Genomic DNA, 27460 nt, shown 5'->3' with positions numbered 1-27460 from the left:
TATGTAAAATCAATTTTTTAGGTCATTTTTAAGGGCATTTTTTAAAGATTTTTAAGTCATAAATGCATTGTTTTAGGACATTTTCTCATGATTTATAGGTCATCAAAATCCTAGCCCTAATCATGAGTTAGGCTGCAACATGTCACTCAAAGTCCACTTCCTCCACTCACATTAATTTAGACTTCTTCCCCAGCAACTGCGGTGAAGTGAGTGATGAGCACGGTGAGCACTTCCACCAAGATATTTGCGCAATGGAACACCGATATCAAGGTAGGTGGAACGCTGCCAAGCTTGCTGACTACTGCTGGACACTTGTAAGACACGTCCCATAGGAGAAGTACAACAGGAAGGCAAAGAGGAAGCGCTCACGTCAATAAAACTTTATTCAATATAATATGTTGGCACTATGATACCATTTTTGTAAATGATTGTGATTTATGTTCCAGGTTTCTTTATGGGCATTAAGGGAGGCAGAGGTGAATATTTCAAAATCCACAAAATTTATCCGATTTGTTTGAAATTGATCAAGGATACTAAGTATGTTATTAGTGATGGACATACCAAGTTTCAACTTTCTAAGTACAATAGTTCTGTAAATATTAATAATTTTATAAAACTTTATATTGTTTGATATAAAATGCTCCATGCATCATATTGTAAGAAATTTTCAATATTTCTTTTTATTTATATGTTCAGAGAAGGTATATAAATAATGATAAGTATTAGTTTATTATGGGAATAATACAGTAATACAGTTGGTTTTAATTTCATACTTTTAAGGGCACGAAATCAAAAACTAACATCGGAATATCAAAATAAAGATAATAAAAATGGAAAAAACCAAATTTTCATTTTTTTCTTCAGTTTTGTTCGAAAATTTCACCTCTGCCTCCCCTTAATAGTATGACACTGAGTGTTGGAAAAACAAAACAGGCAAGTAGACAAGAATGGGTATAATGTGTTAATCAGAGCAAGAATTTTTGGCAGCTCTATAGGCTAAAATGTACATTCGGAAGAAAGAGCTGTGTCTAATACTCAATAATAAATTATGAATGCTGACCACGTCCAAAATACAACGGACACCAGAGTTTGCATTAAGAAGCAAGATCTTTTGCTAAAAATTGCTTAATCAAACTTTTTGTCTTCACTGTTCTGTTTACGACTTGATTTTTTCCATTTCAATAGCTTGCTTCGTTCTTGTTCCTCATTAGTTGTGTCCTCTTCATATGTTTCTAAGTCTTTATATTTTTTCTTCTTTTTGTTTTCTTTCCCAGCTCCTTTCCCTCTTTTAATTAGTGCCTTTTGTTGAGATCTCATCTACATAAATCAAAACAAATTAAATGAGGTTACTATAGAATTAAGGTACAATAGTTCATGTAAATTATTGTTACAGAATGTGTCATCTGTGATGAAAAATACTTAAAGAGGCTGGTTTCGGCGAAATATTTTAATGATAATGCATTTTCTCCTGTATGTGAAGTCATGAAAACGTCTAATACTGCATGATATTACATTTAATCTTAAAATTTCTACACTCCCTAATAGTAATTAGCTACTACATGATGATCTCCAGCCATCTTTGCAACTTCGTAAAAATATATTGAAAATGTAATTCTGTAAGCTATTGTTCATGTGATACACTCATAACATTACAGTACCAGTATGTACACTACACAACAAATTTTTATAAAAAGTAGAATGCATAAACACAGTAGAGCATTCATACAAAAGTTATTTGAATCAAAGTATTCAGAGTAAGTAAATTATGTCTAAAGGAAACAGTATGACGTCCGACATAGCCCTGGTGGCAGCACGTTTGCCTGCAAATCCAGAGCTTCAGTCGACCGTGAATTAAGTTCCTGATTGGGCTGATTACGTGGCCTTTCCCAATTCTAAGGCGAATGCCAAGCAATCTGTGGCGAATACCATCTTACTATCACCAATTCCATCTGCGCTAAATAACTTAGTAGTTTAAACATTGTCATTAAATAATCAATTAAAAAAATATTTCCCAAATATGGTATGTCGCGAAGCCCCAAGAAATGTGTCGCGCAATTCTAGAATTTAAATTTACACTTTTTGTCATTCAGAAGAAATTCTCCATACAAGACCTATTTTGTATTTATCACAAACCTTTTAGTATGGTACATTTTATTTTGAGACAGACTGTACCAAATGGTCAACATCTGCAACAATACTAAGTTTACTTTTTTCACTTTCTGATAAATCGATGGTGAACACCTACCACAGTCAGTGCTGTAGTTGGGCCAGTTCACTGTATTGTCTAAAACAGTGGTCGTCAGCACTCGCTGAAATGGGTAACAGGTAAGGTGTGTATCACGATATGCTCCATTGTGAAGAAGAAAGCATACCTGCCAGCAGCCACAGATACACGCAGGTGCTGTAAGAGATCTGCAAGTAAGAGACACTAGCTCGAGAGTGCACTGTGCTACTGACGGCTGGTCTAAAATAAAAACTCGCTGTTACCATACCGGTAAAAAATATAGACTCGAAAATATGTTTAACTAGTCTCTAATATACTTTAAAATGAAGGATGTTAGCTATTTGAAAAACATTCTGATTTTAATATCTGGCATAAAAGTAGCAGCTTCCATTTCATATCCTTTGCTTAAAAGTTAGTCCACTCGTTTTATCGAAAACCCTGGTCTGGCACTTCAGTAGTTGTGATTTGTTAATTTCAAGCTTGGAGACGTCGTAATTAACAAGTAATTAACATTAACCTTATGGTATGGTGCCTCAAGAAATCTGCTACACTGATTCCCTAATTTCAAAACTTACATAGATACCTTCGCATAACACTATCTTATGATGTGGCGCCTCAAGAATTCTGCTGCAGTGATTCGCTAATTTTAAAACTCGCTCAGGCTTAATGCTAACAGTTTGCTAGAGGAGGGAAATATTGTTACTTTTCGTGCGTTCATGACTCTTCAGTTTTGAGGTAGTGGTTGAATGTCGATAGCATTGAATTACCTGATAGTGAAAAGATACAGAACATAATGTTCACAATGAAAAAAGTGATAGTGACAAATGTCAGATGTACAAAATTTCCCAGAACATAGCGAGACTTAGGTTTGAAGGATGGCTGGCTGTTTAAAGCTATGTTGGAGTCAGACGAAGTAACTTAAGTGAAAATTTGAAAGTTCTACCAAAAGATTTTCCAGAATGTTGGTCAGAAACTCAGTACGATTAGCCTATTTTGAGAAAGAAAACAGCTGGTTGGTTGTACATACATCATACATAAGTGTTCTGTTCATGGGTAGGTCTTTCACTGAAAACCCAGAATTTTCCAATCTTTCCTATTTTCTGTCTTTTCTTAGTCTCTGCATATGATCTGTGTTCAAGATTGTAAGCTGGGCTTATGTCCATCTCAAGGCACTTGCTTAAAATCAGCCAAAGAATGGGTCGATTGTGATGTTAGAGGTTTTGGAAAAACTAAGGAAAAACAGCAAAATAATCTGCGAATAAAGATACATGAACATAAAAGCACTACTACTCATACAATATCAGAACAAATTAAGAGTGATGCTAATAAGAAGTCTTTAGAAAATGGAGTAGACAAGATGAATTTGGTACAGTATGAAACAACTACTAGAGTTTAGATGAGCATATAAAATTGGAAAATTTGGTAGACCATTCACTAATTTTCCAGCAGACATTGAAGTTCAACAGTTAAATGGATTAGGCTACACATGGACAGAGTTTTACACTCCAAATTTAGCTGCACTAATATCTTGGATCACATCTATAGAAATGAGAAATTAGAACTAGCCAAGCATATAATTTCAAACAATACTAAATTCAGTGTCATGATAGACGAATCAACAACTATCAACAATAAGCCCGTACTAGCCATGTTTAAAATGTGCAATGACAGAAAGTACACCTGTGCATTCTTTCGCGACATAATTGAACTTAAAGACACAATTAGCAGTTCGATCAAGGATGCTATAATACAGAATCTGATTGTCTATGGTTCTGATTAAATTTCTCTTCAAAATCTTATTGGATTTGTTTGTGATGGAGCATGCATTGTTTTCAAAAGGAAAAACGGTGCTGCCACTGAGTTACAAAACCTTTCCACAATTTCAATTTATGGCCTTGTGCTAACTAGAGATTAGAACTCGCAGTCCATGATACAAAAAATGAAGTACATGTGAGCCTCAACCATTTTAATATTTTCTTTGACAAATTTTATCATACTTTGTATGCAGTATGCCCTCAAAAAATCAAATATAACTTCATGGCTGCAGCTGACTAGAGTGAAAAGTTCAGTAAATTTGGGAAGATATTTTCTATTAGATGGGCTGGTTCCAGTACCAGGACAGTGAAGTCAGTGTGGGGAAGCTATAGAGTTATCAGATTTATCTATATGTCTGCAAAGAAGAGAGATAATCATTCCAGAAGCTGATAAAGTTATCAAGCATACCGGTACTGTTAGGGTCTTTGAATCTATGGTACCTACATTTGCCAGAATCTTATACTGAGAAGGTATTCTCTGCTTTAAAACAAAATGTTTTCAAAGAATTGAACTACAAAGCAGCACAAAGACAGCTGAAATAAACACATCAATTTCACCGAAGCCTGGCAGAAAATTTCAAACAGAGGCTTATTATCAATCCCACACAAGCATCTTACTTACTATAGATGAACAACGCTCGAGAAAGCAAGACTAACAGTGCCCGCAAAGCCAAAAACCCGCATAACAATGTTGTACATGTTGCATCGTTGACGTAAAGACTGCTTGTGAGTATTTCGAGACGTCGAGATTGATCACTCCCGAAGTCTCCAACATCAAGCAGCTTTGAATCACCACAGTTGTTTGTTTATACCTGACTGAACTTTTATCTACTTTGGCAACTGTTATATATGTATAAACAATCAAGTAGCCTATTTGAAACATCATCTCTACCTTTCAGTGTATAACGATCCATTCCCCAGTCTTTATTTAATTACTAGGCCCTTATTAAAAGGCTAGGAATTTTCTTTTCATATGTTTGAGATCAAGTGTGCAATCTCAAGTAAAAAGATATTCGTGTTACGTTTTATGTTTCCTAGAAATGCAAATTTATTTGAGAATTTTTTTTTTCTATTTATGTAACCATAGGTAATAATATCATATAATAGAACCAGAACATTTTGATAACTAAGATACTGTTCTGTTTTGTCTTTTTGTCTCATTTAAACATTTATAATGTTATTTATTTTAATGATGTATGTTATTCAATGTTACGAAATTTTTCCATACCGACCAAATGCTATTTCGAGAATGATGAGCGAGACTCGAAGCGCCAGAGAATGACGAGACGAGACTCGAAAGACAAATGCAACGAACACAGCGAGAGCGAGTTTTGTTCATCTCTACTACTTCTATTTACAATCTAAGATCAGTGATACAGAAATGGAAGACAGGCAGAAAAACGAGAAAGATTTGGCTGTTGTAAATACAAACAGATATAACCTGTATTGATACAAGCATCTCAAACTTGTGTGAATATTTCCATCTTGAAGGCAAGTGAAAGTACATTCAGACCTTCAGTAAATATACTGACATCATCATGAAATCACCAGAGCTTTATAGTTTATTATGCATTGTTGTTGTTGGTTAGTCAACTGCCCGAAGACAGATTTGAACCTCATAAGTGACACCAATAAGACATCACTCATGAGGCAACTAAGCCAGGAGATAATGGGATAGGGTTGCCAGTTCCTTTCCTCCTCCATTACATACATCGCAGACTAGTAACAAATTATACTCATCAGACTTCAGATATATACAAACAATTATTCTTCGTCTGATACATAATTGTCAAATGACATAATTATGCTATCTAGTAACAGATTACATATCAGCTAGAACCTCAATCAGAATCCAGTTACATATTATAGATTCTATTCCAATAATTTCAACTAAAGAATGTGAATGGGCATTACTCTGTAATGAATGATATCTGGGGGGGGGGGGGGGGGGGAACTTCTAGGAAAAGAGTTTCTAGGCTTTTGTTTCTAAACAGGTGTTTGGCCGTCAGTGTCAGCATTTCATTCTTTCCCTTATGTGCAATAGTGGCTGCGATCTGGAAGGAGGTCTGCATGACGAAGAAGTAACCTTGGAAAAGAAGTGCAGTACAAGTCCAAATAGAGTCTAGTCTGACCAAGGAGATTTCAGTAGTACCGGTACCTCCTAAAATTTATTTCCAACTACAGCTCTGACTACAGTGCTTAATTTACTCTTCCAACTTGCTAATAAATTGAGTGATTGCAATCGTCAGAATCATATAGGTCAGTTTCAGTTTATTCTTGGTATTTGCAGGTGCTAGTAGTGCAATACTTTAGGCCTATTATAGCACTTCAATTCAGTCTTATCATGGACAGATTTCTGGTTCGGAAAGTAGAAGCTGAATCAAATTCTGGATTAAATGACAGCAATCACAGCAGTGGTAGTTCAAAGTAATGTGATATCAAATTATGATTGTTAGGAATAAAAAACGTAGCCTACTGTGCTTAATAAATACAGTGATGGTTACTTGCCTTTATGATTTCATGTGGCATGGAGACGAACATAAGTAGAACCTCGAGTGCCTTGTATGAGGAACGCATTTCTGTTTCTGATAAAGCATTACATGCTTCATCATATGAAATACATACCGGTATGTGAATTATCTGAGTTAATAATATAATGAAGCAGAAAAACCCTCATAATGTAGGCGAAGAGCTAATATTACCAATCGCAAAAAATGTGAATATAATGTTTTGTGACACTGTTGAAGAAGAAATATCCAAAATTCCGTTATTCAATAACACGTCAGTCAAAGTATAAAAAAAATATCTCTTGCCATTGAAATGAATGTGAACAGTAAAATGGTGGGGGACACTGAGTTTTCTCTACAGTTGGACAAAAGTACCGACGCAGTGGTAAATGTCATTTAATAAACTTTATTAGATTCAGATATACTTTATATTTTATTGAACAATTTTTATTTTATCAAGAGCTTGAAACTACTACCCCAGGCAAAGCTATTATTTTATGATTGTGTCCATAATACTTACTTGAACAAAATTAATACATTCTTGGAAAATTGTTAGCACTGACGGAGAAGCAGCATCAACTGGGAGAATTAAAGGTTTTGTAAGTTACAGGCATTAATAATCATGAGACCGGGTTCGATACCAGGCCCTGGAACAATTTTTTCCATGAAATTATTCAAACCAAGTTCACAGGGAGCTACACCTGAAACTAGATTTGCACAATACACGTCACTGTTCGTTAACAGAAAACCACAATAAATTCAAGTCACACAGAGTTTGTGCACACTCAATGACGGATCTCTGACAGCTTGTCAGCCCACTTGAGGTATGTGGATATAAGGGAAAAATTGAGCTGGTGTCTGGTACATTCCTGTGTAGCTCAGTCGGTAGAGCATTGGTGCGCTCAGCCAAAGGTCCCGAGTTCGATACCCGGCCCCGGAACAATTTTTCCCTTGAAATTATTCAAATCAGCTTTACAAGGAGCTAGCTATACTTGAAAACTATATTTGCACAATCACGAGACTGTTAATGAGGACTCTTAAAACAAGTATTAAGGACGACAATTGCAATTTCTAATACTAATGACGGGTACTGTACTTGACTTTATGTCATTCACCCATAGGGAAGCCAGTTATGTAGAACAATTTACCAACAACATCATTGCCCGGGGTGTTCCGCAGGATTCTAAGTCTAGCCACTAGACCACCGTGCGGCTCTATTGCAATAAATTATAAATGATTTAAAAAGAAGAACAATTAAATCTAATATATTCGAAAAGCTTTGCCAGCCTATGGGAGCAGAACATACCAATTTATTGCTGCATTCTGAAACACGTTGGCTTTTTATGGGAAATTCGTTGATGCGAGTAGTGAAGCTTCAAGATGAGCTTCTTGTTTCCTTTTCCTTTTTAAGACGAATAACCAGAGTATGCAAGACTTTTGGAAGACCATTTTTTATGTCTAAACTAGAATATCTTGCCGAAACGTCCGAGAGATAATTATTTAAATCAACCATGGGGAAAAATGGCTCCGAAGGGCCATTGCACTCAAAGCCGCCTTACCTCACTCCACCGACCCTCTCCTTCGCCTGGTGCTTCTCTAGACACGCTTCATTCAGTGGCGGGTATGGCTTCGATCTCGGGACGTCAGTTTCAGGAAGAGTGGCAGAAAGAATTTTTTGTTACTTACAAAAAGAAGAAAGTCTGTTGCTTAATATGTAGGTTTAAAATTGCGCATATAAAACGCTTCAATATTAAACGCCACTTTGATCGGAAGCATAAAGCGGACTTCGGTGATCTTACAAGTATTTATTTAGAGTTTTAAAAGCTATTTTCGTAATATTTGTGAAAAGATACAAAACAAGATATGTTTATGGTATTTTCAGGATTTAGAAACTTATTATTTTATTAAGTAGCCTATCTGGAACTGAACTTATTTAAAACTTTGAGTGCATATTAGGCCTACTTGATGCGTTCTCTTTCCAGGAAAGATTTTCAGAAGTAACTGCAATGAACATGGAGATGTGTCTGTTCAATAATCCATTTGTATTTGATGTTACCCAAGCATCAGAGCCACTATAGAGATGCAAAAGAGCACTCCACTAAAGTGTTTAGGAAAAAATGGATTAGATCTCTTTAAATACCTACCAGAGGAGCAATTCCCTAATCTGCGCACATTTGCAATGCGTATTGTATCTATGTTTGGCTCAACTTACTGTTGTGAGCTGTTTTTCTTTTCAAAATGAATATGACCAAAAGTATCTCCAGGTCTAGGATCACAGACATGCACTTAGTTTCAGTATTACGGTTCAGTTGTTCTATTTTAGAGCCAAATATATCCTTTATAGTTAATAACAAGAAATTTCGAGGGCAATCAACAACAAAAAAATGAAAACCAGCAGTATAGGCCTACAGTAGTATTTTGTTTCATTCATATCTCATATATTTTGTTTAATATCTTTTAAAGTTAAATGACAGTGGAGGTTAGTTTTACTTTCTTTAGTATTTATAAAAAGAAACAATAGATTTTCTTGATAATTATATTGTGTTTAAATCTTTCAAGTTAAATGACAATGGAGCTTAGTTACTTTATTGGTTTTAAAAAGAAACAATTTATTATGTTGAGCATTGTATCTTTTAATATATTTTGCAGTTAAATGACAATGGAGCTTTGCTTTTTTCCTTATTGTTTTTAAAAAAGAAATACTTTATTATGTCGATCACAAGGCAGTTCAAGAATTTTTCGTGTACATGATCAAGGAATGGTTATACAATTGAAAAATATATAATTTGCCTAATGACAGTAGGTGGCCGTCATAATTATTGTATGATACGTGTACTCCCTATAAACAAAATACTGTATAGATTTTAAAACGATAAATAAGAGCGGAGAAATTACTGATGCGCAAGGTGTGTCGAGTCCACCACTGCACTTCTTGACTTAGCAAAACAACTGCCTTACCCCTCGCCTGTCAATCAAACGAATGTGGGGTGAGTAGGAACGTTTCCTCCCTACTTTGCTTATAGTCCCCATAGCTGATTTAAATGAAAGCATGAAACACAAAACAGAAAATATGATTTCAGCCACAAACAAAATTGAAGGATTTTGCAAAAATAAAATTGTTGTTTTGGCAGGATTCAGTTACAATGGGTAAATTATTGTACTTCTCTTTTATTGAAAGTTTTGAAAATTAGTTACTCAAAAATAAAAAAGAATGCCTGAACAAGTCAATAACAGACTACATAAATGCGTTACAAGCTTCACTACGAAAATAACTTCCTTTTCTTCCCTGTTCTGTTCTGGGGACAGAATGAGTAATTTCTCTTTTTGGTATATTTGGCGAGATCAACATACAAAATGCCACTAAGCTAAATGTCGATAATAAAAATAAGTTGTTAGTCTTTTCAAGCGGTTCTACTATGAAAATAAAATTTCTGGACACTACAATAGAATCCTTTTGAATTTATGCACATTGTCAGTTTCCCTCTATCGCAAAGAGGACCATAAAATTTTGTTACCGTTTTCAACGTCATACCCATGCAAAACAGCATTTTCTACAATGAAAATAGTGAAATTCAAACTGAGATACAGACTGGTACATCTTGAAGATGATTTGCTTGTTGGTCTTGTCAACCATAAGGCCATATGCTGGCAAACTCTGGAATGCACCAGCCGCAGACTTAACATTAATAGGTCAAGTTTTCACAGTCTTAAGAAAGTTGTATTGGTCATTCAGTGTAGATATGCCAGGATTGCAGGCAGTTGCCTTTGTCTTCGTCTCCCTCTTAGACACGTTTTAATTGTAATTTTGTTCCTGTTGATATATTCTTTACAAGTTCAACTTCATCCATCATCAATCATCCAGTCACATCTAACTATTTGCATACCAGCAGCTTTAATCTGAAAAACTAACATTGTCTGCAGAAATAAAAAGAAACAATTCGACATAGCAAATGATAATGTGACATGATGTCTCTTGCTTACTGGTTATTTCAACATGTTCCTTTCTGCTTCATATTGCACGTTGGACTAATTTCTTTTTACCAGACTATGAAAAGTCTGTTTTCAAAATGAATGGGACATGTTGGGAAATGCTTAACTTGAATAAAGCATTCTAAAAGTAGTTCTTATGTATCAGTGGTAAGAAAGACCTTTTGTAATTATTGTGCACTTCTTTTTGTTTATCTTTTTTTTATATGAATGCTCTACATAAGAGAACACAATTTTTAAAATATAAAATGTTGCCAGACGAACGTAATTGATAGCTTCATACAAATATTGTGTACTGAAAATACTGTCTCGAATACCTAACACAATATATATCATTATTTTTATAATGAACTTACTTCATCAAGTTCTTTCATGGTCAGTCCAGATTTATAGAGACAATCACCTCGCCCGAAAAGCCATCCATATGCAGACACAGTAGGATCTCCAATAATAACACTGTTTCGAGAAGCAGTGTAAAGGTAACGAACAATAATTGCTATTGCGAGCTATGTAAAAATATGAAAATTATTAAAATAATGTAGTAAATAAAATTAAAATTAAAATAAAGAAAATATATAGTTTTCAGACTACAAACTTATCAAACAAGGTAAAAGGTTAAAAAACCATTATATTGTGGAGCCATGTTGGAGGACCCAGCAGCGTTGGGGAGTCGAGCGCACGTCCGGCAGAAGGGAGGACACACGGGAAGGCAGGCATGAGGAGAGGAGAGGAAAAGCTGTGAGACGCTGGCCGCTGTGCGGGGTGAGAGGGGAAGGAGGCCAACTGCGGTGGAAGTGGAGAAACGTCTCGAGACTGATTGTTGTAGAAACTTCGAGGATCGAAGGTTCGAGAAAGTGTAATCTAACAAATAAAAGCGAACAGCCTTCGAGTCTGTCAAGCCAGTTTCAGTTGAGCCAATCTAGTTAGACAGTCAGCTGCGAGAAAGCTAGACGTATCCAGTGGAAGTCTTGGGTTCGAAGTACAGTGAACTTAAGTGAGTACTGTGGCAGCGTCCAGGTGAGGGCAACACGTCCGGAAGTCTTGGGTTCGAAGTACAGTGAACTTGAGTAGTGTGGCAGCGTCCAGGTGAGGGCAACGCATCCGGAAGTCTTGGGTTCGAAGTGCAGTGAACTGTTATCTGGAAGTCTTGGGTTCAACGTACAGTGAACTTGAGTGAGTGAGCGAGCTAGAAGAACTAGCCAGGGCAAACGAACTGTGAACTGAGAACTGACAGTTTTGTTTTGTAAATAGTGCTCTGTGAACATTAGTTGAAATTAGGAGTACATTGTTGTTCTTCTCAATAATAAACGTGAATACTCATTGTCGTTCTGTGGAGTGCAATAACAACTACTGTGTTGCAGTGTTGAGTGGAATACCCATTGTTGAAGGGTGTGTGGTTGTTGTGGAAATAAAAACCATATTGTTGTTTGAATTAAAAGTTACAATATTATTATTCATATATTAAGTTTGTAGACAGAAAACTATATAATAAACTTTATTATACACATACAACTTATCTGAAAATATGACATTGAAATGAAAATTATTGTTTGTGTATTTGTCATATTTATAAAAACCATATTATACAGGCTGAACCGTAAGTAATGTCATTAATTTCAGAAAAAAAAAAACATTATATTATTATTCATATATTAAGTTTGTATACTGAAAAGTATATAATAAACTTCATTATGCATATACATCTATCTGAAAATATGGCATTGAAATGAAAATTATTGTTTGTATATTTGTCATATTTAAAAATCATACATACAGGCTGAATCGTAAGTAATGTCATTAACTTTAGGGATTCAATAATTTCTTTGAGACATTTCAAACAAAAAAGTTTATCTACGTAGCCTAACTATAATAATAACTATTGTTACCGTACCACAACAAAAAAGTTTAATAAAATGTTGATCATTTTTGCTTCCTTTTCTGAGAAAAAAATAGTTTTATGTGTAGCATTTCATTGTGTGTTTTGGGAAAGGCAATGATTTATTTCTTAATAGGCACAGTCGATTTAAGAGAGCAGTAGACCTATATTATGATAAGAAATTATTGAACGAATTTTAGTTATGTCTTTAAATGTTCAGAAATTTGATCTGAAAAAATGTGACTTTTCGTTCTGCAAAAGAATTTTAAAATGTTACATTTGTTACAAAACCTCGGGTCACAGACCTTTGGTTTAGCAAATCTGTTGCTCTCAGTGCTTAATGATGCATAAAAAATTATAACGTCCATTTGTCCAATTTTAATGTAGCCTATGTTTTTCTTCTGGTTGTGAAGGATTAATGTGCAAACTTTGGTAAATGTTGATCAAAGCGTGTAAATTTGTATAAAGAACATACATACGAACATACATAGGCGCACGCACGCACACACACACATGCGCGCACGCGCTCTGGAAATTAATGACATTACTTACAGTTCAGCCTGTATACTTATTAGATAAAGTTTTCTTTTAATTATGTGTTTCATCACGTAATTTATAATTTTATACAGTAGTTGTTAATGTAACAATATTAATAAAGAAAGCTATGATATATACTGGTACCACTGAATAATGTTTTACAGTAATATAGCCACTTCTTTAAAGACATGAATTTATACACTACATTTCCTTGACATTAGTGATAATTTTCATAATGAATACACTTTTCGTTTCTTAATACACCACATTTAAACCACAAGGGAAATAACAACTTTTAAGTTTTATCTACTTTAACCTATACTTGTCTTTTCTAAAGATGGGACATGACATTAGCGCTGCGATCGGAAAAACAAATGAATATCACATAGCAGGGGAAGCCTGTTGCAATGGTAACTGCGGCTGAGTTGCCAATGTTACAGTTCCCATGTGCTAAATAGCTCTCTTGCCATCATTCGTTGTGCACACAAGCTTAGTTAGTTTTGTTGAGTGCAGCCATTTGGCTACCCAAACATTCACAGAATAGAAGTGGTAAGCACAATAAGCCTCAGGCTGCAGTGTAAGCCTTCCGGTCCCTCCTCCGTAGAGCCCAATAGCAAACTTGTGGCACCTGAGCGAAAAACGAATTGGCATCCACTTACATGGACTCGCCCAGAGTCTTGCTGGGGGGGGGGGGGTGTTTGAACAGTACGCTCTATGAGTAAGCAGTCACCTCACACACAGAACCCCCCACTCCGAAGCCTCAGAAAGAAGCTCGCGCATATTGGTACCATGAGTTTGCGATCGGGCTCTACAAGAGAGAAAAAAAAATGTTTTGTTTCATGCACTGTCGATTTTTGTATTGTTTTTATACATTGTCAATCTTCAATTAATTAATGTTTTAACGTCAATCATCTAACATTTTTCTCGTCCATATCAATTTTGTTATGTCTTGGTTTGTATACTTTATTACATTACATATTATAGAATAAGAGATTTAAGAGTGCTTTTATTTTTGTTAATAACTTTTTATCTCCCTAAAAACGATTTATTAGAGAAATAATAATACATCCACTTAGAATAAAAGATATAGGCTATATTAACAATTACTCTTTCAGAGGTAGCCTATGTATTTTGAGTTTAAAGTATCAACGTTACAATAGTAAGTGTGTACTTATTTGCTCTTCTATTTTGTAAGTAATTGTAATTTATTTCATTCTTGTATTTGTTTATACGTCAGATTTCATCTATACATTACGCTTATTTCCTACCATACACGACAACTGCACATCACACTTTACTAGTTATACATATTATGACAAAATTGAACTATTTATGTTCTACACATCTATCTAATCCAAATCAATCGCAAATTAAGCACATGCAAAATGCACTCATCTCACAGCCAAGGCTTCACATTCTTCTCGCGGTGTCCATTAGTTGATTTATATATTAGTTATGAAGATAAATGTACCAAAGTGTCCAATCAATTATAATCCTATTTCAAGCTAACTTACTTATGGCTTTTAAGGAACCCGCAGGTTCATTGCCGCCCTTACATAAGTCCACCATAAGTCCTATCCTGTGCAAGATTAATCCAGTCTTTATCATCATATCTCACTTCCCTCAAATCCATTTTAATATTATCTTCCCATTTACGTCTCGGTCTCTCCAAAGGTCTTTTACCTTCTGACCTCCCAACTAATACTCTATATGCATTTCTGGATTCACCCATATGTGCTACATGCCCTGCCATCTCAAACGTCTGGATTTAATGTTCCTAACTATGTCAGGTGAAGAATACAATGCATGCAGTTCTGCGTTGTGTAACTTTCTCCATTCTCCTGTAACTTCATCCCTCTTAGCCCCAAATATTTTCCTAAGAATTTCAAGCTAACACTTTTTTTAATTAGGAAAAGTAAATTTCCTTCAATTGTTACTCCATTTGTGTAGTTACAAAATGTCATCAGAGTTCCTGTAAGATGAAATGCGCTTGGTATTCTGTCCTACATATCTGTGGTTCTGTCTAGCCAGGCGCAACCGCTTCAAGGCCGGATATTCGAACGAATGTCCAACCTCACACTTGATCTGTGACCGGTCGAATATAAACCGGTTCTAAGCACTGTTCTGCAGCACTCTGATAATAACACATGAAAGAAGATAACGAAGACATGGTGTTAACGATTATAAAAATGGAGAATTTCTTCTCTGAGTGACCACATTATTTTTTACTCTGCCTGACTCGTAAGGTACCAGTATCAGATTATTATTAATATATTTCATACAACTTGATAAGAACTCCAATATTTCACATGTGTTAAAAATTTGGTTAGTTTTGCTTATCAGTGAATTGCTTACGAGCTGTCAACATGTAGGCTAAAGTTATTACCAGGGAAAGGATTTATATGTAAATACATATTTACTTATAAAGCTAATATAATTTATATTTTGCATTATCTTTATGTTTCACAATGTGTAGGGTTGAAAAATCCTACTTTTATTTTCCATATTTTTCCATATTTTAGAGTTTAGTACATATTTTCGTTAATTTCCATATATTTTCCATATTTCATATAAAACAGTCCATATTATATTAGGTTTAACAATAAAACAAAACAAAATTCCATTAACTTTTAAAAATACATTTCAACAATAGAGATTTAAACACATGTTCAGTAATCCCTTTAACATCAGAGTTATTTGAAAATTAGCAGTCCTATCAACAATGGGAAAGTAAGTTACAAAACTGTATTAATTTAATTTAAAATTTTTAACAGACTTCAGTTGTGCAGCTCAACAGTTAAATGCCAGTCAGAGTACACATAGGTTCAGTTTTGTAAATCATACTATAAAGACGGTAAATATGCCAAAAGTACGTCATTCAGTCAATTTAAAATCAAAACTAACAAGTTACATTTCAGAATTTAAAGAAGATGGTTTATCAACTGACAATAAAATATTATTTTGTAATTTGTGTCAGTGTGCAGTATCATCTACACAAAAGTTCCTGGTGCAACAACACATTACAACTAGTAAACATCAGGCCAACAAACAACTAAATTCCAAGCAGAGACAATTGTTTTTAACACAACCAACAACATCGAATGTAAGATCTGAGTTTAACATCGACCTGTGCCGTTCTCTCATCTCTGCTGATATTCCTCTCTACAAACTAAAGAATAAAGTCTTCAGGGAATTCCTTGAAAAATATACTCAACATACAATCCCGGATGAGTCAACACTTAGGAAGACGTATGCTCCATCCATCTACGATGAGACAATACAGAAGATAAGAGATGAAATTAAAGATAGTTCAATTTGGGTTTCCATTGATGAGACTCCCGACAAAGAAGGTAGACTTGTTGGTAATGTAGTTATCGGTTTGTTAAGTGAACAATATTCTGAACGAATTCTTTTACATTGTGATGTTCTAGAAAAGTGCAATAACAAAACTATAGTTAAACTGTTCAACGAAGCTATGGGTATCCTGTGGCCAAAGGGTATTATGTACGATAATGTGTTATTCTTTATTAGCGATGCTGCCCCTTATATGGTCAAAGCTGGACAAGCATTATCTGTTGTATATCCTAAATTGACTCATTTTACTTGTGTGGCGCATGCATTTCATCGTGTGGCAGAAGTGGTCAGAGACAATTTCCCTAAAGTAGATTTGTTGATTTCATCAGTGAAAAAAGTATTTCTCAAAGCTCCCAGTAGAGTTAACGTGTTGAAAGAAATGTACCCTGAAATTCCATTGCCACCAAAGCCAATTTTAACTAGATGGGGTACATGGCTAGAAGCAGTTGAATATTATGCCGAACATATAGACTCTATTAACAATGTTCTCCTTGCATTGGACTCTGAAGATGCAGTCTCAATTGATACTGCGAAAACAGTTACCTGTGACATAAGTGTGAAGAATGACTTAGCTCACATTCAGCATACATTTTCATGCATCATAAAAACGCTCAAAAGTCTCCAAAATAGGTACCTTTCACTATCTGAAAGTTTTGAAATTATAAATAGTACTGTGGAACAACTGAATCGTGGTAGAGGTAAAGTTGCAGATGCAGTAAGAGCTAAGGTGGACACTGTACTTTCAAAAAACCCTGGATATGAAGAACTACAAAAGGTTGTTGCTGTGATGAGTGGTGAATCAACAGTGAAGATTAACTTGGACTTATCCCCAGCAGACATTGTGAAATTGAATTATGTACCAGTTACTTCTTGTGACGTCGAACGCTCTTTTAGTCAGTATAAATCTATCCTCAGAGACAATAGAAGAAGATTCACTTTTCAGCACTTGAAAGAAATGTTTGTAACCTATTGTTATGGTAACAGACAATAAAAATTGTGTTTTGTTGAAACTACATTGGAAGATAAGGTACGTCCATTATATTTTTTGTTTAGTTTGATTAAAATGTACCAATATTTAACGTACATAGTCATTTTTTTATAATTTTAAGTCCATATTTAATTCCATATTTTGGTAAAAATCCATATTTAATTCCATATTTTGGTAAAAATAACTACATATATATTTACATATTTCATATATTTTTAGTCCATATAAATCCGTTCCCTGGTTATTACTAACTGAAATTGGATACCGTATCTGATGTTAGCTGCTGACCTGGAGAAGAAAGATTAACACACAGATCCCTATGGCTCCATCCATTGCTCTTTGAACTGATGGTCTAAGCACTTGCAGACATCCTTCTGTATAAAGTGAATCAAGTACAAGGTCTTGCCATATTTTGATAGATTGTGACTGTTGCAATTTGTCATGAAAACATGGAAAACGAACGCTTGGATTGCAACAGCTCCAAGGGACTACAGGTGGCAAAACACGCCCATCGACCTCAGAATCACTGAAAAAAGAGTAGACACATAGCCTATTGTATAAATCCACACAGGAATCGAATCTGTTTTAATAATTATGTAATCATTAATAACAAAGAAATAGTGTCCCTTCAATGATATTCCCGTAAATATAAGGATTGTAACATGACTTCGATACGTTTGGAGATATCAGAATCGCAACTCCACTTCTCCATGTTTTATTGGTGATTCTTTATTTCATAATTTTCCATATGTATGTTAAGTTGATTTGTCCCATATTGACGTACAACCAATAAGATATTATTATTATTATTATTATTATTATTATTATTATTATTATTATTATTATTCAGTGTTCTGCCCAAGGACAGGTCTTCCACTACAACTCAGCATGCTCCAATCTTTCCTATTTTCCACCTTCTTCTTAGTCACCACATATGATCTATGTATCTGATGTATTTTGCTGACCCGAACTTTTCTTCTTCTCACCATTCCTTCCAGTGCATCCTTTTCTACGCAGTTTCTTCTTAGCCAGTGGCCCAGTCAATTTATTATCCTCTTCCTGATCAGTTTCAACATTATTCTTTCTTACCCACTCTTTCTAGGACAGCTTCATTTCTTATTCTCTCTGTCCATTTCACATGTTCCATTCCTTTCCATATCCATATTTCAAGGTGCTTCTACTCGTTTCTCTTCACTTCGTCATAATGTTCATGTTTCTGACCCATACAATGTCACACTTCACTAATCTCTTCCTTTGTTCTTTTTCCAGAGGTTCGCAGAAGATGCTCCTTTTTCTATTATTATTATTATTATTATTATTATTATTATTATTATTATTATTATTACTGTTATTGTTGTTATTGTTCTTGTAGTTATTGTTCTTGCTGTTATTGTTATTGTTATACTTATTATTATCCTTATTCTTATTGTTATTGCTATTGATATTCTTATTGTTATTGTTATTCTTAATGTCATTTTTTATCATTATTATTGTTGGTCTTATTATTATTGCCATTTATATTGATATCCTTATTGTTATTCTTATTGTTATTGTCAGTTATTGTTACTGCTATTGATATTCCTATTGTTATTCTTATTCTAATTGTTATTCTTATCCTTATTGTTATTGGTGGTCTTATTGTTATCGCTATTGCTATTCTTATTCTTAGTGTTGTTAGTTAGTAGTAGTAGTAGTAGTAGTAATTTATTCACCAAAGAGAGTTTTACAAATCATGGCTTCGTCAATCTTATTTATAAGTCTTAATCTAGTTTCTGATTATACTATAGGCATATTTATGAATTTGTAGCTTTCTTATTGCAGGACATCTGCTGACATGATTGAAGAAGAACTGTATCTAACATAGTATAAAAATAATAGTAATAATAATAATAATAATAATAATAATAATAATAATAATGTTCTTAACAGCAATAACGATCTATATGCCTTCACAATTACACATTAGTAGGCACTTTCATGCAAAGTCTAAAGACATAAATTCCTCTACAGTATATGCCATATGATGCAGCAGCAACCTGTTGACTATGCTTTTAAACTTCTTTTGTTTACTACTTATTATGGAGCTTGGAATTTTACTATACATGTTTATGCCTCTATGTAAAATACTTTTAAGACTTGTGGTAATTCTATGAGTGGACAGATGGATATGACTTGATGTTCTTGTTTGATACATGTGGTAGTCTGAATTCAATTTGAATTTTGTTTTGTTTTTATGAAAGAAAGACACTGTTTCTAGAATGTATATACAAGGCACCGGCAGAATTTTGAGTTCTCTAAAAATTGCTTTACTTTGCGACCTTATAGGTGCTTGTTTCATAATTTTTATAATTTTCTTCTGTAGCTTAAAAATTTCCGTGATTTTGCTTGTTGCGCCCCATAATGATATGCCATACTGAATCTGGGAATGTATATAGCCAAAATACATAGATCTGAGAACTTCATTAGAGGTTGCTTTGCTTAAAATTCTGAAAGCATATATATAGCAGTTCAATTTTTCTATAGTTTTCTCAACATGATAGTTCCAAGTTAAAGCAGAGTCAATCCAGATGCCTAGAAATTTTGTATTTTTAACTTCCATTATGTCTCTATAATTTATTTTGATAGGAGCAGAATTTTGATCGCTGCTATTGTTAAAGAGTATGTAAACGGTCTTACTAATATTCAGTTGTAACTTATTTTGCTGAAGCCAGTTTTGGAGGTAGCCATTGCTCTGATTGACTGTACTTAGCAACTCACTTTTATCGTTAGAATTAAATAGCATATTTGTATCATCAGCAAACAAAACTGTCTTAGCAAAAGGTATATGATCTGGGAAATCATTGATATATAATAAAAAAAAAGTACTGGTCCAAGAACTGAGTCCTGCAGAACACCGTGCTTCATAGAGGTGGAAGTCGAAAGTATTGTATTTATTTCTACAAATTGTTTTCGACTGTCAAGATATGATTTAAACCAGTTACCTGTACCTGCTAGGCCTCTTATACCATACCTCTAATTTAGCTATTAATAAATCATGGTTATTCTTATTCTTATTGTTACTTCTTATTGTTATTGTTGATCTTATTGCTAGTGCTACTGATATTCTTATTCTTATTGTTATTGTTACTTATTGTTATTCTTATTGTTAGTTCATTGTTATTGCTATTGATATTCTTATTATTATTCTTATTGTTGGTTTCATTGTTATTATTATTATTATTATTTTTTTTCTTATTTTTATTCTTATTCTCATTGTTCTTCTTATTTTTGTTATTATTATTGTTATTTGTTATTATTATCATTATTATTACTATAAAGTTCAAGTGTAACGGTTTGTGTTAATTAATCATCCAAGTTTTTTCATTAATCTATAAATCAGTGTGATAAACATGATATAAATCGTATACTTTCTGATTATATTTTCTAAAAATTCATGTTTATATTATGTACACTGTACCAATGTTAAACCTATGTTTATAGTTCATTTTCTTTAATTATCATTCAAAAGATATGGATAAATAAAATCGCTCATTGTGCACCTATTTGAGAATATGAACTTCAATTGTCTGCATTCCATGCAAATGCAGTTGTTTGCAATCCCAAAAGAATTAGATACCAGACTTCATTAACAATACTACAGTTGAATTAGATGTACCTAACTGATTTTACACAAATTTACATTAAATAGCTATCGTACCATACTAATGCACTAAGGCATCTATCATTAGTGTTTTCAGGTCCACATGCATTTCCTTGTCTGTGCCAACATTAAGCATCAATAGAAGGAGAAAATGAAAGGCAAATAACAACATCCCACTGGTCTCCTCCAGACTCTCTCCCTTACATCACACAGAAGTTGGATTCATATGTAAAGAGCTACAATGTATCCTACAATGCTCTGATGTTAAGTTTTTGTATGTGCAAGCAAAGTGAAATACATAGTATTAGTTCGTAATGGTCCTGTAACGTTACCCTGCCACTGGCATTTACATTTTATATTTGCCGGAGACCATTTTTATCTTCATGTTGGTAAGAAAATAATTGTTGCGCTTGAATATGATTCACTTACAACCTTAATCAAGGCTCCTACTGTAGGTGTAATTCTCTCTGAACTTTTTAACAAAACTTAAAACTGCGAATGTTAAAGCAACACTATTATGACCATCCGGATGTGGACTGATTTTTCTATCTTAAAATCAACTCTGGTCAGTCATTTGTGATTTATTATAACATAATTTATAGTTTCTTTAGTATCATTGATCTTAATTTTGTTTTGCTTTATATACAGCACACACACTCACACGCACACACATACCCATACAGATATATACATGGCGGAAATAATACACTTGTGCAGATTTTAACAGCTTATTCCTTAGATAGAATGTAAAAATAAAAAATTATAATACCATATTAGTCCTAAATGAATACTTTTCTCAGAAAAAATTAATTTTCATCTAAATGTTAACACTGTTTTACTCGATAAGTACTATCCACATGCTTCTGATTTTTACTCGTATCACTACAGAAAATTACACGGAATTATTTTTATTTTTTATATACAATGGAATGGACGGTTTTCTTGCAAATTAAATAAAAGATTGACATGTAACATTATTCCTTGTCATTAAGAAGTCTAATAATCCTATAGCGGTGAGCGACAGATGGTGTTGCTATTGAGAGAGGGGGGAGGGGGAGGGGGAGGGAGAGAAGAGGGTAGAGAAGGAGAGAGAGGGGATCAGGGGAGAGAGAGAGAGACAGAGAGGGGGACAGGGAAGGAGAGAGAGAGATTTTTTTTTTCGTAAGTGAGGCAGGGATGCACATTTGTGAAAGTGCGCAGACTTTCAGCCTAATCTAATTTGCTAATAAACTATGAAATTAATTACAAAGCACATAATATGTTCCTTATTTATTTTAATGTATTCTATTGACTCCTTCAATTTGCACAGTTATATATGCATATTTTTCATTACCGGTACTTTATCTGAGTTCAATTTAGATATTTTTTCTACTGGTATAGCAATCATTTCTAACGAGATCTTTATAGCACAAGATGATGTCATGAATATGACAGTGACATAACACTATAGAACCACCATTCAAGTGAATATTCTAATGCGAGCTACAAGGCAAAACAGGATTTTAGTTGGAGACATCTTATGTAAATAATGTTAGAAGGTAATTAAAATATGGTACCGGTATCATAAATGTAGGGTTTAAGCCACAGTTGCATTTTGCTACTCTACTTCTAAAAATGCAACAAACTTTGAATGTAAATGTGCAAAAAATGCGACAACCACATTGGACTTCAGAAACGAAGATGGTAACGGAGAAAATGAAATCAGAGTTGTGTTTGAACTAATCTGAATTTAAATTAAATAAATGCTAATGGCATGGGCAATGTTCAAAACGGTATGGAGCAATAGATGTTCAGGAATTGATTTCAAGGAGTTGGTGCAATTCAAGTAAGTTAAGTGAACAATTTCTTCTAATTGATTTATATAGTACATCGTAATATATGATATGCGGAAAATAATCACTTTGTGATTTAGACAGCGCTTATTTATTCGGATCCCGGCCATTTAGTCACTCATAACGAGTGCACTTCTGCAAATGTGTGGACATTGTGCCAACTGTCATTCATTTATAACGCAGTGCATGAGGGTAGGCCACTAGAGGGAACCCAAGAGGTAGAATTTAAACTGAGAGGATTCGATCCGGCATCGGGATGGGAATCCGGTGTGGCTTAGTGGATAAAGCATCAGCACGTAGAGCTGAAAATCCGGGTTCAAATCGTGGTGACGGAGAGAATTTTCTCTGTTCCACTCTTCCATGATTTATATAAGCTAATTTCATCGCATACTGTAAATTGTGAGTGAGGATTTAGTTGCAAGAATTTTGTAAAAACTGGAATTAGAAACTGCCTTTCAGTAAAAAGAGTTAGCACTCTGCCAATAATATATCTTGAAGAGCCTAGCCTACTAGTAAAGAATTTAAATGTTTAGCGTGCCCATAAAATAACGTACTTTAATGTGATGTAAATTCAGCAGTAATTGATTCTAAACATAACTACGTCTAATGATTTACTTATCTATATAAGTAGGCTTATATTTAGAGTGTGGTCAGATGGATTGAAAGTAATAAAAATTACAAGAAACAAATTACATAACTTTTTGTTTTTGCATACTTCATTAATTTCATTTTTCTGCACAATTATTTATAGACTAATATTCCACAAGCATTTCGCAATTTGCACAAATATAATTTTTCATTTGCGCATTTTTGCGACGATTATTTATTTTCTAGCTTAAATCCTGCATAAGTGTAATAATTCCAACTGAGAGACATGATATCAAATTTAAGTTACCGGTACCATTACTTCAAAAGATCAAAATCGTAATATTAGCAGGGACATTTTCATATTGTCAGTTCAAACAGTGCTATCCACCATGAAATCAGCCTTAAAAGTTCGGCACACTTTCAACCCTATAAATTATAGCATGTACACACAATGCAAGAAAATACCCACAGAAGAAGCGAGCTTATTGCAACTGGTGCATAGGCTAATTATAGTGTTTGTGTATTAACCAATCCTCCCTTCAGCATGTTTTATTCAGTAATCAATGCCTGCCTATTCTTTTTAAATGGGTAAGTTCATACAGAAAATGTGCGATATTTGTCCAAAGAAAAGCCAAGATGGATGTGTCAATACAGTAACCCTAGAGCTCAAAAAGTAATGGTGTAGTGTCAAATACTAGGGATATGAGTGTGGGGCTATACTTCTTTATGGAAACGTGAACCAGTACACATTTGGCAAATTGTTGAACAACATTGTAATAGACTTCCTATATGGTTTACCGACAAAATATGAGCAACACATTCAATAGTTAATGTGAAGTAAGACAGCAACAAAACAAATAATGCTACCACGATACTAAAAACTGAGACATGGGAAGCAAGGCATGAACATTGTTGAAACCTAAAACCATATTGGCCAATTTAACACAACGCTTAGTCCACCATTGTGGAGTAACAGTTAAGCACATCTGACAATGAAACGAGTGGGCCCAGGTTCAAATCCTGGTTGGGACAAGGCACCTGGTTGGAGTTTTTTCTTGAGTTTTCCCTCAACCAATTCAGATAGAATTGCTGGGTAACTTTCAGCATTGGACCTTGGACTCATTTGCCATCATTAAAGTACCGGTACATATCATTATCATCCATACTATAGCACAAGTTAAGTTCAGTGTGACGTGCTGTACTTGTACAAGAGCATGCCTTTTGGCAACAAGTATCATTCATAGTACAGGAGTGACAGGCACAATAAGCCTGAGGCTGCAGTGTAAGCCTTTGGATCCCTCCTCCGTAAAAGAGAGAAAAAACACAATGCTTATTAGTACAATGAAAGAAAAGAGTACCTACAATAAGGTGATTTACCCTGTGTCTCATAACAACTTAGGTGCTAGATTCAAATAGCTCCGCATCTATTAATTGGACATATGTTTATATGAATCTTTTTACTGTTATCGATACAACATGCCAAAATATCTACTATTCTGTCTGAAAGCCCCTGTTTATGATATATACAAAAAGAATTATTTAAAATAGCAATATGTCACTGTATAAAATAAAGGTATCCCCATAACATGCCATGAAGGCACTTGGGGGGGCATGGAGGTAGAGCCCCATGCTTTCCATGACCTCGGCACTAGAATGAGGTGGTGTGGTCGGCACCACGCTCTGACCGCCTTTTTACCCCCGGGAAAGACCCGGTACTCAATTTTATAGGAGGCTGAGTGAACCTCAGGGCCGTTCTGGAAGTTTGGCAACGAGAAAAAATCCTGTCACCACCTGGGATCGAACCCCGGACCTTCCAGTCCGTAGCCAGCTGCTCTACCAACTGAGCTACCCGGCACCCACTGTATAAAATGCATGATGAAATAAACAAAAAATTTCTTCTGGTAGTGAAATGTAGATAAACACCATTACCATTTCATGTACCGGTACCATTAGTGTCTATTTTTATCTAATTGAGATGTAAATTAAGTTAATACATTTGCGACCTAGCTATGCTAAATGTTACATTTTTGCCATAATCACCAAACGTTGCATCTATACTTACTGTAGGCTAACATCATCAAATCGTGATTGTATGTCTTAACACAATATACATGTTCCCATATGCAAGAATCAATTAGAACCTCTTTAGAGAAACTTCGAAAAGATTTTCCAGATTTCTTTTTCCTCCTGAAAAACTATGGTATACTGTTACAGGCTAATTAAAATAGTTTCTTCTGAAATACTTAATAGGAATGTTTTTGCACTACAAAAATGATCAGATAATAAATTTCACTTACCGAAGGACTGTTTGTGAATCCTCTCGAAGCAAATCTATATTAATCCATGAAACACGATGCCAATCAGTATAACTCAGTGTTCCACAACATCCTAATTCTTGCTGTAGAATATCGAAGGTCGTCTTCCACTCTGAATCGCTGAGATACTGCCCCATTCCTCGAAAAAATGAGTTTCTTAATTGTTGTAAAAGTGTAGTTGCAGAAATTGGAGCTAAAGCAGCAATAGCAATCCCCAGGAAGGATGTAATGAATCCCGCTAATAACCAGACAGCTAGTGTTTTTCCAGGGTGCAAACTATCAGTGAACATAAAATGCAATAAATTATGAGTGCATATCAAATGTACTTAATTCGTACATTATACGAACATATTAGAGAAAAATTGGAGAAACGAGCGTTGAATGACTTCCACTGATTTTGGAATAGACACCAATGCAGTTGAACTGCCAACATAGAAAACGAAAAATCACTACCTGTTCAAGAGTGCCACACTCAATCGCTATCACCTTCACCTTGACGAGAATAATAAAAGCCTAAACTAACCTCACCTAACCTGTTACTAAAGTCCTAAACTAATCTAACCTAACTTGTCACAAATTCGCCTATAAGGCAAAACAAAAGTCTAAACTATCCTAACCTAGCCTGTTACAGTTTCGTATATGCAAAGCATAATAAAAGCCTAAACTAACCTAACCTCTCACTAAAATCCTAAATTAACCTAACCTAACCTGTCACAGATTTGCCTACACACGGCATAACAAAACCCTAAACTACCGTAATCTAACCTGTCACAGATAAGTATATAAGATATAATAAAAATCTAAATTAACCTAACCTGTCATAACACTCCATTTTCTTACCTCTACACACTTCCCTGAGGTATGAAAATGACCGAATTTCTATTCCACTGGGACATTGCAAACTAGCGTCTCGTAAGTTATGTTGGTACCGGTACGACATGTAAGATGGCTGAAAATGCATATCCGCAATAGGAAAAAAAGTCACTCAACACTCATTTAACCGAAAAATTAATACGGTATGTCAAATTGAGAAAATAGAAGTTATTTGCTAATGCCCACAAATAAAACGTTTAAAACTAATGCCTGCCATTATGTGAATATTTAATTTTATCTCACACTGTGCTATGTACAATTAACACTCCAGTATCTGTTTACAGACCAGCTAAAATATGAAAATATTTCGTAGAAAGTTATAATATAAAATGAAAATTTGCCTAATTTAGAAATTCTAGCCTAACTTTTCACATTTCTATATCGAAATGTTGTGGACAAGCGAAAATTATCACAACAGTTGTAAGCTTACTGTAATGCAGGATTAGCACAAATGTAACACACTCTTAGCCCGAATGCATATATAACCATGACCACAAAACCAAACATAGTTAATGTTCTGAAAATTTTTTCAAATTGCACTCTATCCAAGAAATAAAGTAGGCTTCCCACTGTCAATGTTGTATGCAAGCCTGCTACAAATAAACTCAGCCCAAATATAATCTGAATAATATTTATCAGCACCAAAATTATTGAAAGTGTTTTTCTCCCTTTCTCAGATATTTTAATAGCAACTAAAGCCATAGTTATTTTTTTTTAATTGTTTAACAATAACTGAATAACTGTTTCTTCATTCAGACATTGCCTACATAGATCATAGGAATTCACAGATAGACCTAGTTCATGCACATTACAGCCAAAGGTCAAAGATTTAGCTCCACTGGCGACACCAGGGGCCTATTTCACGAAAGTACAAATTACAAATGTACAAATTTACAGGAAATAAATCTTGTAGCTACAAATTACA

The 27460-nt window shown here is 34.4% G+C and overlaps 1 protein-coding gene across 1 annotated transcript; it reads right to left on the bottom strand.

The window, feature by feature from the left end:
- On the bottom strand, nucleotides 1-27237 carry LOC138700438 (uncharacterized). Its single transcript, XM_069827055.1, has 4 exons — nucleotides 26966-27237; nucleotides 13471-13573; nucleotides 10889-11038; nucleotides 1-1317 (listed from the first exon to the last, which is right to left on the bottom strand). Exons 1-4 carry the CDS (start codon nucleotides 27235-27237, stop codon nucleotides 1126-1128), a joined length of 717 nt encoding a protein of 238 aa, XP_069683156.1. The 3' UTR covers nucleotides 1-1125.
- Nucleotides 27238-27460: the final 223 nt, after the last annotated feature.

Source organism: Periplaneta americana, chromosome 5, assembly GCF_040183065.1.
Source record: "Periplaneta americana isolate PAMFEO1 chromosome 5, P.americana_PAMFEO1_priV1, whole genome shotgun sequence".
Taxonomy (NCBI): domain Eukaryota; kingdom Metazoa; phylum Arthropoda; class Insecta; order Blattodea; family Blattidae; genus Periplaneta; species Periplaneta americana.
The sequence above is the reverse complement of the archived record's forward strand: the minus strand, read 5'-3'. Positions and strand labels throughout refer to the sequence as shown.